Raw genomic sequence first — 18,613 nt, forward strand, 5'->3', positions numbered from 1 at the left:
ATGTACGTTACTATGGTCCACTTAATATGCCTATATTGATATACTTTATACTTTTCAATCAGGAGGCAAATGTTTTTAATGGTAGCAACCAATAACTTTTCCAAAAAATTATTAACAAATTTAATATCTCAAAAAGGTTAAATAATATATTTTGTGCATATGCTAAAATAGTGATAGAAGATACATTTAATAATGAATTGATAGAGTTAATTCATATGTTTGTGTTAAAGTAATTTGGTACGTAAATAACATGAGACCCAATTTGCTATAATGGTTAAAGCATAACCCCGGGAAGGAAGCAATGACTAACCACTTTTGGAAAACCCTGTGAAGAAAACGTCAGGTACTTGTTTAGGCAGTGTCCAAGAATTGTTCACAATTGAACAGAAAGAAAAATATGATAAAGCCATAGGGTTGATTAACTGAATTTTTAACTTAATGAACAACTAGAACACATCCAGTATCAATTGATGGCATGATTGATAAATTACTAAAGGTGTAACTTTCTGTGGCTAACTAACTTTACTAGCATCAATAATGAGAAATGGTACTGTTCTTATGCAGAATATAATGTTCTTATATAGTAAATCTGAAGATTTGATGGTGAATCATGTAATTTTTTTTTAAAGGGGATTACATGCTATCTGGAATACAAGTCTGTATTCTAATCATAATTGAATTTCTTGTCGTGTACTGTCTGTGGGTTTCCCACAGGTGATAATATATTATCTTTAAGGTTACTTACAACTCTTACATTATATCATTCTATTATCTTAATGGCAAATGTGGAAAATAAGATTCAGCAAGATTTTCTAAAAGTGAAAAGATTTCACATAGAGCCTGTGAAGAGATTTAAATTAGAGAATGCAAAAAAGGAATTGGTGAATTCATCATTTCTATAACTTATTGTAATATCCTTGTAGAGCTAATGCCTTGATCTCTTTGTTTTCTTTGTCTCTAACATGGAAATGTTAACATTTATTGCCTCTGATACTGTTGTTTTGAATGTTTTCAAATTTTGTTAAAACATTTTTGGTTTGCGGAAACAGTGTAGCCACATTTAATTTTAAAAACAGAAATAAACTGTTTAAAATCTACAAAATAAAAGAATTTCCTATCATGAAATTACTAATTTTCATGCTACAGTAATAAATGACTGCAGTAATAGATACTTTTAACATAATTTAAGGGGGCATGAAGGCTCAGCAGTTAAAGACGGTGAGTTATCAGCTGGTAAGCTGAGAGCCCAGATTTAAGATCTGAATGCCATTCAGTAAGATTTGCCCAATACTTGCCCCAACTCCTGAAAACATAGCAGTTTAAAAGAATGCAAATGCAAATAGATACCAGTTTGGTACTACTTTGGTGGGAAGGAAACAGTATTCCATGCACCTCAGCATATAGTATTGCTGGCCACATGACCACAGAAATGTCTTTAGACAATACTGGTTTCCTTGACTAAGAAACTCAGATCCCCTATAGTCAGACATGAATAGGCATGGGAAATATTTATCATTGCCTTTAACATAACATAATTAACAGGATTTCATTTTACTGCAAAATGTATTAAATATTTATTTTTAATGTATAATTTTATTATTATTTTATTATTCTTATTTTAAATGATATTTTGTGATTTTGATTCTTCTTGTCTGTATCCTTGAAAGGTTGTTATAATTTTAAGAATTATTTGCTTTTAGTATGTTATTATATTATAAATATTTTGGATAAAGAACATGCTGGTCTCCAGTCAACATGAATTCTACAGAACTTACAACAAGTAATAAAGTAGCCATTGTAGTAAAACACAAATTAATAAATTCCATAGAAAAGCTTCATAAATATATATGCATCACAATAAAACCAGCCAAACTGAAATAAAATATTAAACACTTAAATTTTGATAAAACAGTTTTTTTATTTGTCATTTTAACATTAGTTACAAAAGGCTGATTTGATTTCCTTAAAAACAAAATTCCAAGCCACTGGTATGTGGTGGGAATTCTCCTTCAACTATCACTTTATTAGTTTTAGGAGCATGTATTACTAGTCCTCGACTTACAGTTCATTTAGTGACTGTTCAAAGATACAATGGCATTGATAAAAGTGACATATGACAATTTTTCACAGTTATGATCTTGGGTGCATTCGCGTTATCATGTGATCAAAATTCAGCTGTTTTGCAACTGGTTCATACTTATGACTGTTGCTGTGTCCCAAGAACATGATATCACATTTTTCAATCTTTTGACAAGCAAAGTCAATGGGGAAGACAGATTTACTTAATAACCGGGTTAGTAACTTATCAATTGCAGTGATTCATTTAACAACTATGGCAAGAAAAGTTGTAAAATGAGGTAAAACTCATTTAACAAATGTCGCACTTAACAATAAAAAAATTGGGCTCAATTGTGGTCGCAAGTCAAGGTTAACCTATAGGGCTTTAAGTAATGGTGGTAAAGCCTGGATAATTCATGAAGTAAAAGGCTATTTTTCAAACTCACTTGTCCTAAGCTTTATGCAACTTGAGCCCCTTCCTATCTTTCTACATAATACATAATATAGTCAAGACAATTACATGCAATACTTTAAAAACAAACTCCTGAAACATCATCCAATGTTAATACAGTCTTAATAGTAAATATTTGCCATGTTAAAATATGTTAAATAACTGGTTTTTTTTAAAACAAAACAAAAATAAAACCTGCTTTAACTTCATGAGGCAAGTGTGCCTTTCTGGAGATGGGAAGGTGGGAATTTAACCTTACATGTAAGTTCCGTTCTTTCAATCAAATGTCTCATGGTCAAGTAAAAACAAAGACATTTCAACACTCCAGCAAATTTAAAAATTCCCAAATAACTAAGTTTTATGTTTGCACATCAAACTTAATTGTAAAACAATTGTCACAAATATCTGAAATTCCATATTCAGTTGGAAGCCACTCTTTTCAAAAGTGGCTTGTGTAATGAAACTTTTGGTCATGATTTATGAATTATTCCGTGTTTTTTTGTGTCATTCTAATATAGAACATACACATTATTTCTATTTGAATTCATGAATAACACTAGCTTAATTTCTGATTGATTAATTCTGCAATGTTGCATAAAATGGCACAGTTTTAAAAACACTTAATATAATTTGTACTGCTTAATTTCAGACCAAATTGTCCTTATATTTATACTTCTTAAAAAAAACTTCATTTATTACCTGTATGCTTTGCAAGGATTAAAATAAATTGATAGTCTGTTCTGATTTGTTTAGTACATGCATAATGCAAATATATTTAAGTGAAATGTGTTTATTTAAACTTGAGCAAAGCTTTAGTTTGTTGAAATAGAAAACTAGGTAACTTTCTTACTTCCATATAATTTCATCAGATTTTCATTGATTAAAAAAAAATACAGCTGTTTAAAACTGCTGTGATTTGTGCACAACCAATTTATTATATATAACTCCTTCTCTATACAATATATTAATATTTACACAAGAGAGATTTTTTAAATTTATAATAATTTTATCTGCAATACTGATCTACATTCATTTCTTCAGAGAACGAAATAATTAGACTTAACTTGTTTTTTGTTTTTCTCATGGCCCAAAACTTAATCCTTCTATGATTTTGATTCCAGCAGAAGTATGATTTTCAGTATGTAGTGTTTGTCCCCATGACAATCACATATTAGATCAGTGTTTCTCAGGCTTGGTAACTTTTAATATGTCTGGACTTCGATTGCCAGAATTTTCCAATCAATTATGTGGTTGGGGAATTCTGGGACTTGAAATCCAGACATCTTAATGTTTCCAAAGTTGAGAAAACTTTATTATAGTTCTTTAAGATTGATTAATCTCTGTTCTCTTATGGAATTTCATAAATTCATCCAGTAACACTGGTTGTAAAATCCTGCTTGTGAATTCAGTGTTTGATACAAATATTACCTCATTCTTAGACATATGTGATCAGTTTACAATAAAGAATATTTATAGATGTGAGTTGTTAGTAAAATTGGAAAAATTATGACCAAATATTAGATATAATTTATAATTTTGCCATGAATAAATATATATATTTATGTATATTCATATATATATATATATTTATGTATATTCATGTATAACCTCTGCCATTAAGGCGACACTCAAAGCTATGTTTTAATTTTTACAGTTGGCATATGTGGGTAGCACATTTTTCATGGTATTTTGGTTAAAACTGAAGATTGGCTTATGCAAGGAATGGTTTATCTAGAAGTATGTACAGGTTATTTTAAAAAGTATTACCATATATACTTTCACATAAGCCAATTTGTGAGTAAGCTAAATCCAACTTTTGGGGTGTATTTTGACACATAAAATTCTTCATTTATCTGCCCGTGTATATGGTACAGTGGTACAGTACTCTAAATGTACATACTTAATTCTGATGTAGTATATTTTTTAGAATTCCCTTTTTCTCCTTCTGTTTGATGGATCTTACATGCAACACTACTGTTTTAATATGTACCTCTCCTTCCTGTCTCATAATTTTATATTGTTTATCTGTATATAGCTATAGATATAGATGCCACTGGTTTAGAGGCAGAAGAAATTGATATTCCAGCAAACCATCGCTCCCCCAAACCCAGTGCAAACACTGTCACATCACCCCATTCCAAAGAGAAAAGAATGCCCTTCTTTAAGAAGGTAACACCTACTTCCAAGATGCCATCTGTACACCTGCTCACTGCACTGTGTTACATTTGAGTCCTGTTGACTGTCTGTGTCTCTTGACAGGACAATAACGTGCATGCCTTTGTTGTTCTTTGTTTCTTTTTCATGCTGCTATAGCTAAGCAGAAACAGAAATCGGTAAGTTTGCGCTGACAGAAGCTATATTTAATCTGCCATTGGCATCATTAGCATCATCATATACAGTTTATATTACACAATCATTTTAATACAAATAAATAAACTCATCAAACAGCTGGCTGATCCCATAAAACAGCAGACTAGGCCCTGTGAGTGACTGAGTCCTAATTGCTTATGGTACTTTTCCTTTTTGATGGAATAATAAGCAGCTGAGGGAATATTTTAAAACATTCATGGAAGTAAATCTTCAAGAACAGATGATGCACCACACTAGTGCATGCTTACTCTTTGTCATTTTTCCAGAACTTTTTTTTACTTGTGATTTAGCTTTATAACTAATTTTTGTTAAATCTAAACAGATACTCATCTTGTTCTTTAAAAAGAACCTGCAATTTTTAATTTAGTCAGTATTTAAACTTCTAATCCACTAGGTGCAAAATCTGCAAATGAGCAAGACCAGTGGAAAACTGCAGACTTGTTTTGGCGGTCTACTGTGAGTTTTTCCTATTGTCATATATAAATTATTTCCCATTGTTCTTGCCTTTTCCTCAGCAGTCATATTGTAGTATCTTGCCTATTAGATAAAATTGGCGGCACCTTTCTTAATTAAAAGTACTCCATAGATAAGGTATCAGATACGTAAATCATCATGATCCTTTCCTCTATCCTGGGGTTCTTAATATACGCCAAAAGGCCCTATAGAGTTTATTATAACTGCTCTAAAGCAGTTGAAATGTAATTGGGTTCTTTAATAAATAATCTTTAATTTTTATTTAGCAAATAAATTATTACATTCCCTACACTCTGCATTGCCCTCTCTTAAAAGAAGTACATTTTAGATGTGAGTGCCAGCTCTCATAATTCTTTAACCAATGTGGCCTCAAATTGCAGGATTGGGGGCTGAAATCTAACATATTGAGAGGGTATTAAATTGGAGAAGGCTGATAGGCATATTTTCTCAGAAATTCAGTCCAGACTGAACAAATTCCCTATATTTAATTTTTTTTTAAATACAATATTTAACAAATACCCATTGCTGCATTAATTTCTTCAGCAATATCATCTCCACTTTGGCACTAGTTTGTAAAATAGAATTGATCAAATTAGTAGACCCCAGTGGTACATCTTGTTTAGAGGCAAAGTATGAGCTTAATAGATAAAACACATTCTTTATTGCAGTTGCAGCTATATTTTTTCTTTTATACAATTCTGTTCCTTCTATTGGTTTTACACAGTAATCCTGTTCACAACTAGCTGAAACTTAGTCATGCTATAAAATTCTAAAATCTGCTGACTTATTTCTGAGTAGAGGTCAGTAAGATTGTACCTTATCAGGAACGGAGTCTATTGGTGGTAACACTACTTACTAATTATTCTTAATTTCTTCTCTCTCTTTTTGTAAGAGGGCTGTCAACAATCTCAACAAAATTGCCAGGTGCAATGGTAATTGCTATGATATGTTGACATTTGTTCGCCATAATTTGGACAGACATTCTAATTAATTCACTGATGAATCAAAGCATACCCATCAGATGGAAAAATCACCCTCATTAGTTTGTGGAATGAATTTGAAAGAGTAATACAGAAAGGAATGTCTCTTGTAGTCCATTTTAGCCCTTTAACATATTGCCATTGACAGCATAGTTAATTAAAGCTGGGAAAAACTGAAGACTGGCATACAATTGAGTTTAACAAGTACCAGTATTCCATCAAATAAGGTAATTTCTGTACCTACTTACCCTAATTTTCAAGGGTTATGATTAGCGTGAGGCTTTTATAGATAGTTACCATAAGACATGGACATATTACAGCAGGGCCCTGATCTGCTAAATATAAAGAGGGTCATGACATAGTTCTTAAAGGTTGATACATAATGCATGCAAAAGATTATACCTAGCAAGAATAATTCTGATAGTGCATTTCTATAACACAATGAATTAATAGGCTTTGCTTCTAACCATTAAGAGAGATCTGGCACTCTAAAAAGTTAAGTTCACATGCTTTTGATGCCTTGGGCACTATATTTCATTCTACTTAACATTATCAGTTATGTAGTGAATTAAATGAAAATAAATTCTAACATTGATATATGTTTCATGTGGTAGGTTGCTTTAGACTGCTGCTTGCGTGGCATTTTGTGCTGTTGCTGTATTATGTTTGTCCTTGATTTCTTATGATTGTATTCTTTTTGTGGTTTTGCTGTGGATATATCAAATCATTTTAAATCATTCTGTAATGTTGACTTATATATTTATATTGTGTTGGTTCTTGAAAAATAAATCTGGCATCCTATATTTAAGCTTTTCCCAGGTTGGTAGTTTTGCATTTGACATATATTGCACTCTGCAAAAAAGCATCAAAATTTCAAAATTAGCCTTCTGGGTGGTTATTGTTTTTGTTTCTTTATTTCCCTTCAAATACATGACTTTTCTTTACCAATTTCATTTAATTTAGTATTTACACATTAATTATCAATTACTTATATAACTTTTGTGTGTGTGTGTGTGTGTGTGTGTGTTTGTGTAATGGATTATCTTGAAACTTCTCTGATGTTAGCCAGGGCCATCTAGGAAGAGAAAAAAGTACTGCACAGGATTCTTTATACATTTAGAGTTCAGTTATAGCTATACATCTTAATTCCTATTACCATTGAACTAAATCCTTTAGTTTGAAACATGTAGGCAATGGCATTTCAAAATAGGATCATTAGGATTTAATAAATTTCAAATTTACATTGATGGATGAAAGAAAACTATTTTTTTTCTGTTTGCTTCTTGATCATACTTTCCAGTATTACTAAGATGTTGAGATTGATTGACTGTATTTCCTAAATTTGAATAATGGATGGAAACATTTCTTCAGATTCAGTGAAATCTTTTCATTTATTTTTTGATGTTTCTTTTACAGTCATTGTCTTGGCCCTCCTAAATAATTATTCTAATTCAAAATGCAGTTTAAATTCACTTTGCAAATTAGGTTGGATAGAAGCATTAACATTCTTGGAAATATCAATAATATTTATATAATAGTTTCACAATGTTTTCGGAAAAAAGTCTCAGGCAAAGTGATTTTTGACCTTGATGACATCAGTCAATTCTATTAAATAAATATATGTGAAGAATAAACTTTTTTTTCAAACTAGATATTGGAATTATTTTTTGATCTTTATCAGACAGAGCACATCCCTCCATATGATGTAGTGCCTTCTATGCGACCCGTCGTTTTAGTGGGGCCTTCTTTAAAGGGATATGAGGTAGGATATCATTAATATTTTTAATGTTATTTAAAAATTGGTTTTTGAAATTGTGAGTAAAAATGGAAGAATGTCAGTTTTTTCCCATTAGGAATTAGAAAAACTGAAAATGGTTAAATATAAAGTCTTACATTTTTTAAATCTAGATTTGTTGTGACATGTGAATGTATTTTTTTATTCTAGGTGACGGATATGATGCAAAAAGCATTATTTGATTTTTTAAAACATAGATTTGAAGGGCGGTAAGTATTAAGACTATCTAAATCATACTGAAATTAATATGTCTTTTTTGCCCAATTTTATCTGCATTTCCCTGATTTCAAGACTGGTTGTGATATTCAGTTAGTTATTTGCAGTGTTTATTAGGTCCAGAGATAGAAAAAGAAGTAAATTGCCATATAGGAGTAATTATGTGTCAAAAATATACACATTAATAATTCTACCTTTGGCATGCATAGCGAGAAAAGATATTCAATTAAGAAAGATTAAATCTGCTAAGAAATATGGCAATAAAACATTGATATAATTTTGAAATGAGTGAAAGAATTCCACTTAATAAAAAATATTGAGGAACATGACAAAATCCCTAAGTCTGCATTATGTAAAGTTGTAAAGTTTATATGGTAGGAAGAAAGTATATAGAAATCACCCTTCCACCATCAACTTCATAAGAGTTGGGGATTTTGCATTGAATGATATAATATTTAGTTGCCATATGTTTAAATCACAGAATTTGGTACTGTTTCAGTACAGGTAATGCTTGAATTAACAATAGCTCATTTAGCCACTATTTGAAGTTACAATGGCACTGAAAAAATTGACTTATGGCCATTGCAGAATCCCCATGGCTACATGGTCACAATTCAGATGCTTAGCAACTGATTCATAATTATGATGGTTGTAGTGTCCCTGTGATCAATTTTTGTAATATTTTGACAGGAAGCCAATGGGAAAGCCAAACTTACTTAAAAACTGTGTTACTGACTTAATAACTGCAGTGATTCACTTAACAACTGCGATAAAAATAGTATAAAATGGGGCAAAACTCACTTAACAAATATCTCATTAACAACAAAAATGTTGGCCTCAATTGTAAGTCAAGAATTATCTGTATTATAAGATATTTCTACCAATGTGCATATTTTAAAGAAGAAATTTGATAAATATGCGGAAGATTAAGCATCTCATAATTAGTCACGATGATTTTTATGGCCATATACTTTCAGTGAAACCTGCTGCTGAACAGTGTCCTAATCTCCTTGGTTGAAGGGTAATCAATGATACGGCAAAGAGATATTTAATCAAATCTCTGATGAGGTACCGTATCTATATTGGTGGCAGAACTTCACCAGCAGTATAAAAATATTCTTCATACTATAAATAGTTCAAGATCCTCTCTCCTATAGAAATAAGCTCCTGGTAGGTCTAAATTACAAAGGGCTTTTGAGAGCTATAAATTTTTCCATCTTTGTCTCTCACTGCTGCTCACAATTGGTAACATTGTATGATCATAAAGGGGTCTAATGCAAAATCCAGCAGGATAAACTTTACAGTAAATACTGTTTCTGTGTATTCCATAGTGTCTTTCTTTTTGAACATTTCTAAAGTAATTTCTAAAGATAAGAGCTGGTAAGGTAAATACTAAATTAAAAATAGTGAAATATTTATTCAGTTTTTAGTGGATCAAACTGGAAGTATAGAGAGCTAAAAAAAAGTCATAAATATTGGACCGAAACCAAAACTAAGATTGTAAAAAAATAAGGTTGCTGTTTAGAAAAGAAATACCAAATTATATCCTGAATGGATTTTTAAAAATTGTCTCTAGAGACAAAAGCAATTGTCTTTTAGCAACAGCTCAAACAATTTATTTAAAGATGTGTGTAACATTGAATTCAATTGCCGCAATCTGATTCATTTGCTTTCATAAATTTTATCTCTTGAATTTTAAATAATCATCACAGCATTGTTTGTCTTTTGTTGTGTTTAGTATTTCAATCACACGGGTCACAGCAGACATCTCGCTTGCCAAGCGTTCAGTATTAAACAATCCCAGCAAGCATGCGATAATAGAGCGATCGAATACAAGGTCAAGCTTAGGTAAGCATATGAAATGATAACTATATCACTACCGGTGACTTTTTAAAAACAAAAATTCATTGTAATGCCAGCATATTAATTCTTCCCCATTTTTAGAAGTTATAGGATTAAAAAATTACATACAAACACTAAATTTACTTTTCTCTCTTTTGAAGTTACTTTTAGTATCAATATAATACTAACCTCTTGGCTTGTTGAGATGAAATTATGTCCGTGCTTCAAAGTAACATTATGTTTTTCAAATTTTTGAAGTAAAAATCTGTCAAATATATTCTGAAACTATGTAAATTACTCATATAAAAGGAAATGAGAAAATGATGAAGTTACAAAATAACTCTAATCTAGCGTATAAATTGTTATGCATATATAATCCTATTGATATAAAAGCAACATATATATTTTCTAGATTGCATTAATCTGAGAAAAGTGTCTGTTTTCACATTTATATTTATTTAGTATATGTTAAATTTATTTGCTGCCTATACTGTATAAATAATTAACCAACAGTATTGGAATACATGTTTAACATAGCAAAGATTTCATATCACTGCTGACATTCTTGAGATTACAGGTAAGTCAAAATTAGTATATATTTTAATAATATGATGTTTATAATGTTAATAATATGGTTTAATTGAGTGCAAATTGTAAACTGATTAAGATCATGTTTACTGCAACCCAAAATTTAGTTAATGTGAGGCAGGAACATGCACAATTGAGGCTAGTGCATGTATAGTTAGGTTTGGAGTTTTAAATGCTTCTAATTTTCATGTCTGCAAAATTGAGAAAAAGAAGATTCTGTCAGAAAATTCTAGAAGTTTTAAAAAAGAAAAATTACTTTATAACTATAGAGTAGGAAATAAACATATAATGTACTTTGTATCCTTTTTTCTTTTTTCCTTTCTTACACTTTTAACTCATTCTTTTTTTCTTTTTCTTATAGTGGCTGTTATTGTATTATAGGCTTTATTAGTTTTTTTTGTTTTTTTTAAGTAATATAAAGAAGAGACGGTAAAATAATGTAGAAAAGAAGAAACTCATTATAATATTACATTAGAGCAATAACTTGATGTAATTGAACATGGACTTTGTAACACTAAAATAGGACTAGATATTAGAATTCCTGAATCTGCAGTAGCTTTTTTGTTTCTATAACTATTACTATAACTACTTTTCTTTCTATAATTACTCTTTGTTCATTAACTATAAATTTAAACTACAAATTTTATGTTTTGCTATAACATTTCAGTAATAAAAATATAAAAATACAGCATATTTAAATATTCATTGCTTATTTCTATCAAGCTGGAACCAGTTGCCATATTTTCCATAAAATATCACTTTGAATAGTGAAAATTCAAATGCAACCAATTTGTAGGATTCATTAGCATTAATCAAGGCCTACCTGTAATCAAAGAATAGCTTTGGTGGGGGGGTGTTGTATATCTTTGATTGTGCATTGTAGATATTGATTAAATAATATAATGATATCAAACAAGCTTAACCTATTTTTTAAAGCTATATTGTTCATCCAGGAAATCAAGTAATATTTCAATCAATCAATTTTTATTATGATTATAAACCAGCATTAACAAATAATATTTTTTATTTTCCCCTGGCCAATAATTATGTTTCAATTTTGGATATCCATAATAAACTCCATGACGGTTCCACCGACCGAAAATTGTTAAATAAAGTTGTTGACTTGTACTTATCTTTACATGTAGAGTAAGTGGAAAACTTAAAAATAAATGCTGGTATGATTTCTCACTATTTTGAGAGTGTAAAGAAAAGAAAAGAAAACCAAAAAGGGGTTTTGGTCATGCCAGACAAATTTTATTGCATTCTTTGACAAAGTGGCAAAATTAATGGATCAGAGAAGTACTATGGGCATAATTTACTTGGATTTCATTAAGGCATTTGATCAAGTAGACCAAACCAACTACCCAGTAAGAAAGAAAAATGGGTGATAGACAGCATCACCATTAATGGATTCATAATTTGCTGACCAATCTCACTCAACTTGTAGTCCTCTATGGAATGGAGGGAAGAATGCACTGGGATACCAATACTCTGTCTTAAATCCAGTATTCTTCAATATCTTCATCAATGATTTAGACAAGGGAATAGAAGGGGAACTCATCAAATTTGCAGATGACACCAAGCTGGCAAGAATAGGCAAGACTCCAGGAGATAGGCTTAAGATACAGATGGATTTTTCCAAATTTGAACATTAGGTACTATTTGACAAAATGAAATTCACTGATGACAAAAATAAGATTTTAGTTTTAGGAAAGAAAAACCAAATGCACAGATATAGTATAGATTGTACCTGGCTTAATGCAAATTACTGTGAGAGGGATAGTGGAACCCTAGTGTACATTAAATATGAGCCAGCAGTGTACTGCAATTGCCAAAAAAGTCAACACGGTCCTAGGTTCCATTAACAGAGAGATAAAATAAAGATTTTATTTTATTTATTACCCTAACATTAAAGATGTTAATACTAATTTATGATGCCTTGATAAGACCACGCTTGGAATATTGCATCCACTTTTTATTGCCACAATATAAAAAAGATGTTGAGACTGATAGAAGAGCAACAAAGATGATGAGGGGACTGAAGGAGTTTCAGGAATTTAGGTATGTCTATTTTAATAAAAAGAAGGACTGGAATGACATGATAGACCAGGAGGCAGGTGAAGGAATCCTATGATTCTAAGTGTAGGCAGACTGCCAAGCCAACTGGATTATTCTCTTTCTCCCTAGGTACTTCTGAAAATGTTACCTATAAAAAATGACATGAATCAAATTTGACTTGAATGTAAAATGATATAAATGACTTCTATTTATTATCAGATCAGTTATTGTGTTTTTACCTGTGGTATTAATTTTGTTTTCTTCTTATTGGCAATATTTTTAGGCTATCGAATAATTATTTTTTCTGTGTATCCCATTAATTACAATATGCCTATTGTAATTAATATAACATATCTCTTTGGATTTCAGACATAATATTTGTGTATAATATCTCAGTATATGTATGATGCATAACAAGTTCCAGAAAAATTATTTCATTGTGGAATTAAAAATTTCCTATTTTCCACATAGATAACATTGGGTTTCATTTAAAAGCTGACTGGACCTAAACACTAATAGTTATCAAAATTGTTGCATGATGTATAATCATCCTGTACCAAAGAATACAATTTATTTGTGAATAAGAATTATTCCAAGGTCAGCTGATAGTCTCAGAAAGTTGAGAATTATGTTCTGAAAATCTTTAGGGGGGAAAAGCTCCTCAATTTTATTTTATATGCCATTTTCATGAGATAACATAATGCACCTTTATTAATATGGAATGCATGTTGCTTTCTTAATTTTTGCCATTATGCATTTTTTAATATATTGAATGGAAATATATTAGAGACTACCAAGGATTGGTCTTTAAAAGATTGTGTAAACATACATTATTTTGTAAAAAAACATGCTTCACTCAAAACAGAGTTTAAATTTCAGCAGCTATAATGCAATCCTGTATGTCTATAGTATCTGTAACTCTTCTGAATCAAATATGTGGCTTTTGCTTTATTTCTTTGTCAGTTTCAAATCCAACCCTGTTTCTTATTTGCTCCCATGAACACCACATTTTTGGTTGCTCTTGTAAGTGTATCTCATTCTGTATGTTTTGGACAAGATCCTGATTCTCTTGAGTTTTTCCATTCATTAATGCCCTCCCTTTCCAGATGTTTTGGGTATGTATCTAAAATTGCTAGTTATTTTTTTCTTTTGTGCGTGTTTAGTACGCATTGTACTCACAAAATCACTATCTGCTACTGATAGAAGGTTTTGTAATGACAAAAATAAGTCATCATAGTTTTTTCTGGATTTTTTTTTCTGGAAGATGTTTCCAATTTTAAATGCTAGCAATCAATTTGCAATAGGTATAAAATATTTGATAATTAGAGTTTTAAATAACAGAATTCTTAAATTCTGTATTGCACTGTCCAAAACTGTAGATGTGCATGTCGCTGTTTGTGGTCACTATTTTCCATTGTGGAATTGGGCTACATGTACCTATATTGTTGCATGCACAAAAAGGGTACATTGCCTTGAAAATGTTGCCTTTGAAGCTGTGTTTGTCTTGTTGCTGTCTATATTGTGTAGATTGTTTTTATACTGTGGTCTCTAAATAGTTTTTAGAACATTTATATGAATACATAATTAAGTAATGATCAAAATTCATCCAGCAATTTTTTTTCTTTGTCAAAGATTCATGCAAATTAAATTTAGTACACTGAATCACTCTTGAAAATTTATTGTTTAAAATTCAGTCTGTAATTTATATTATTATATCCATTTTTTCTTCCACCTTAGTAGCTGTATCTATTTACAGACAATTTGGCCTATTGCAATATAAAGGATCTTATTTTCAGCTTGATTAGGAGGGGATGGGAGGGAAGCTAAGAATGACTCATAAACATATCCCTGGCTATTCATTAGATATTAAAATGCAACAAGGTGATAATATAAAAAGATTTAGTGCATTAATTGTGTAAAATATTATAATGGATTTATTCATCAGGTTCTGACAAAATGTTAGTGCTGCTGCTCAGAATCTAAACTACCTGTGCTGTAACTATGATACTTTCGACTTCAGCCATTGAAGATAAACAGTGTCAGAATGACTAGGATACCTATTAATTATCAGGAAAATAAATTTTGTGGGAATGTAACTATAAAAAGACTAGCGAAGAAGGAAATGTCCAGAGGCTTCCATTCTCCAGAATCACAGGGATAGAATCTTTCACCCAGTGGTATTCCTTTATATTTGTCATTATTTTCTATGATAAATGAAACGTAAATAAATAACCAAGCTGAGAGAATGCCAAAGACTCCATAGTTCAATCCTGAATAATATTCTCTTCTCAGAATTTCTGATTTCTTGATGAGCCTGTATCATTTTCTTTATGAGATGCTACTAAATAGCTTCCTTATTTGAAAAAAAAGAGACATCATGATAGATAGATTAATTGTCAGGCCATTCTTTAAGAACTTTAAAATAATTTGTTATTATTAAAACTTATCCAAAAAATATTCAATTCTTCCTGTTTTGAAATCTTTCTAGTCTCTTGACATTCATTATTATTTTTTCTTGTTAAGATAATTAATGTTGGGTTACTTAAGCATTTCAATATTTGCATCATATGAATAACACTATTTTCTTTCTCTAAAATGTCAAGCTTTCTGAATTTTTAGGATTTGTTTAATGAAAATTTTTCAAATGAAATAGAAGTAGAGTGAATATACATTCATTGGAAAATACACTGTATGATGTTATATTTATTTTAAAAACACTTTTTCAAACAATTTTATTTTATTCAAAAAAATAAAATCCAAAATTAAAAAATTGAACAGATGTTTTTTAGTTTTTCTTTGTCTCTGTTCAATTTTTTTTTCCTTTTGGATTTGGATTTTAATTTTTGAATAAAATAAAATTGTTGATTTAAAAAAATAATAATAAAAAGTACACTACCATTTTATTACTATGCTTGAAAAATACAACAGTGCTTCAAGGAACAGAAACTCAGTTGTGATTTAAGACTAATTGCAAAAGGGTGACAGGCGTATCTAATGCCATAATAATGATGTTTGATGAAAATGTATCATTTTCACTCTTTTGTCACCATAGATCATAATATTACTGAAAAACATCTGTAATTTTCTGGAAATAAGATTTTTTGAGAAATATTTAATTTTTTCGTATTTTTTCAGTGATTATGTTTTTCTGGTACTGTATGATATTCATTGTTAAACCAGTATCTGCCATGCAGATTTGTTTTTGCTGCATTGCCTTTTGTTTTAAGCCAGGTTTTAAGCCAGGTACGTTCTTAGCAAAATAGTCTGACAATTCTGTTGTTCATGCTTTGTTTGGAGTTTAATAACAATTTTTAATCTTTTAAAATTATCTTTTAACATTTAACCGTTGAACATTATCATTCACATTTGATTGATTTTATTTTGAAAAATTATAACCTATAATGTCTATGGAGATTCCCAGTCATCCAGGTTAGACCTGACCTTCTTGGATGAGAAGCAAAATGTCTTCAAAGAAAAAACAGAAAGTTTTTCCTCTTGAAAAAGCATCTTTGGAAATAACCTATTACCATGAAAGCCAACTGGGTGATCTTGGACCAGTCACTTACTCTCAAATAAACTCACCTCCCAGACTTGTTGTTTTGGAGAAAATAGGAGGATTAGATGTGTTCGCTGCCTTGAGTTATTTGTAAAAATAATAAGGACAATAAAATAAATAAATAAGCTCCATGAGATAGGTAAATCTATTGTTTATCTATTTGTATTCCTTTTTCTTGCATCCCCCCCATTTTTTGGTATACTATACATTATTTAGTATTTAATAATCATAACTTATCTGAACAATAATGTTTACAGATGAAGATCAGAAGTAGTCAAATTAGACCAAGCATTCCAGGGCTATGAATGAGTCGGATTTTCCCAACTAAGGGAAGTACACCAACCTTGAAGGAAAATCCAGCACTGGATTTCCTCTATTTTTTCCAATTTTTTAGCAGACTTTTAGATGCCAAGAAGACCAAAATGAAGGCTTATAGTTTGGGCAAAGTAGATGTTAGAAGAGGACAATGGATCCTCAATTTTTCTAGCTTCTACAATGTCTTCAGAAGCTTAAATCATGTAAACCAGCTTGTGTGCTGAATCATATTGTTTTGCAATCTGAAAAACACAGAATCAGTAGGAGAGATATCCTGATATTTATTTGTTACATAAAGCAACAAGAATAGCAGAAAACATTACTGTAACCTAGAGTTTGTTTCAGTGTTCTACTTTATCAACAAAGGACTGGACTCATTTGAGTGGCGCAGCAATGCAGCTTTTCCATTACACTGAGACTTGTGCCTTACTCTTTTCATTTTGCTATAATTATCATTACAGAGGGGCAAATTGCTGAGTGGGTATCTATATCAACTGAAGTAATAAATAATAGTTCATTTTTTCCCCATTTTACAAGTGTGATTTTATCTCCCTTAAAATATAAGGAATGCACGCATATATGAACACATATACACACTCACACGTATACACAAATGTTTAGATTTATATTCACACATTTATACAAATAATATTTTACTGAAAAATTCAAATTAGAAAAATCAAGGTTAGCCTATGAACAACATCTGAAAAACTCTTATCATATGAGGTATATGAGCAAAATCGGATCTGTAATTGAAACAATACTTTGAGAATAAACTAATATAAATACAATACAATACAATAGCAGAGTTGGAAGGGACCTTGGAGGTCTTCTAGTCCAACTCCCTGCCTAGGCAGGAAACCCTATACCATTCCAGACAAATGGCTATCCAATATCTTTTTAAAGACTTCCAGTGTTGAGGCATTCACAACTTCTGGAGGCAAGCTGTTCCACTGATTAATTGTTCTAACTGTCAGGAAATTTTTCCTCAGTTCTACGTTGCTACTCCTTGATTAATTTCCACCCATTGCTTCTTGTTCTACCCTCAGGTGCCTTGGAGAATAGTTTGACTCCCTCTTCTTTGTGGCAATTCCTGAGACATTGGAACACTGCTGTCATGTCTTCCCTAGTCCTTCTTTTCATTAAACTAGACATATCCAATTCCTGCAACTGTTCTTCATATTTTTTGCCTCCAGTCCCTTAATCCTCTTTGTTGCTCTTCTCTGTACTCTTTCTAGAGTCTCCACATCTTTTCTATATTGTGGCGATCAAATATTCAAATATATATAATCAGCCTCCTTTTAAAATTATTTTTTATGCCTTTGACTCACTATTGGCTGTCTGGTTAGTCGCTGTAGTTTTTTTTTAGCAATATTTTTTTGGGAGTAGTTTGCTATTGTCTCCTTAGGCTGAAAGTGACTGCCTCAAGGTCACCCAACTGGCTTTGTGCCTAAGGCAGGAGTAGAACATATACTCTCTTGGATTTTAGCCTGCCCTCAATCATTAAACCAAACTGGCTCTTAATCAGCTTTTATAAAATCACTTGGTTTAAAATTGATGGAAGTTTTAATATTCATTAAATATTTAATATTCATTAAAACTCTTATATAAACTGTACATTAATATGATGTCAACTGCTCTGAAAGAAATATAGTTGATTGTAACAATATTTCCCACTGCTGCTTACGTAAAAGGAAAGGAGACAGTTGAATGGGCCTTTCTATTATATTTCTATTATATGTGGATTTTTTTCTGATAGCTGATTTTTTTTTGTAAACTACTAATGACATATGAAAAGCAGTAAGAATGTTTGCTTTTTAAATTCATATTTTACCTTCCTATTGCATAATCAAGACAGCCAACAAAATTAACTATTGCAAAAATGATGACAGCAATCTATTGAAAAATTA

General features: G+C 30.8%; 1 protein-coding gene across 5 annotated transcripts in view; it reads left to right on the top strand.

Annotated features, from left to right (window-relative positions):
* Positions 1–18,613, top strand: part of CACNB2 (calcium voltage-gated channel auxiliary subunit beta 2) — a 179,782-nt gene that overhangs the window by 144,748 nt on the left and 16,421 nt on the right. For 3 of the 5 annotated variants that reach the window (XM_014062526.2, XM_087712666.1, XM_087712667.1), the window contains 4 exons: positions 4,545–4,678; positions 8,015–8,095; positions 8,279–8,337; positions 10,083–10,192. In XM_014062526.2, the coding sequence (XP_013918001.2) occupies positions 4,545–4,678; positions 8,015–8,095; positions 8,279–8,337; positions 10,083–10,192 (384 nt within the window). Of the gene's footprint in view, positions 1–4,544; positions 4,679–4,822; positions 4,843–5,273; positions 5,336–8,014; positions 8,096–8,278; positions 8,338–10,082; positions 10,193–18,613 lie in introns of all 5 variants that reach the window. The other 2 variants (XM_014062528.2, XM_014062529.2) reach the window with 2 other exon arrangements.

This window comes from Thamnophis sirtalis, unplaced genomic scaffold, assembly GCF_051295495.1.
Source record: "Thamnophis sirtalis isolate CommonGarterSnake01/CBP01778 unplaced genomic scaffold, rThaSir2_p1.2 scaffold_4, whole genome shotgun sequence".
In the NCBI taxonomy this organism is placed as follows: domain Eukaryota; kingdom Metazoa; phylum Chordata; class Lepidosauria; order Squamata; family Natricidae; genus Thamnophis; species Thamnophis sirtalis.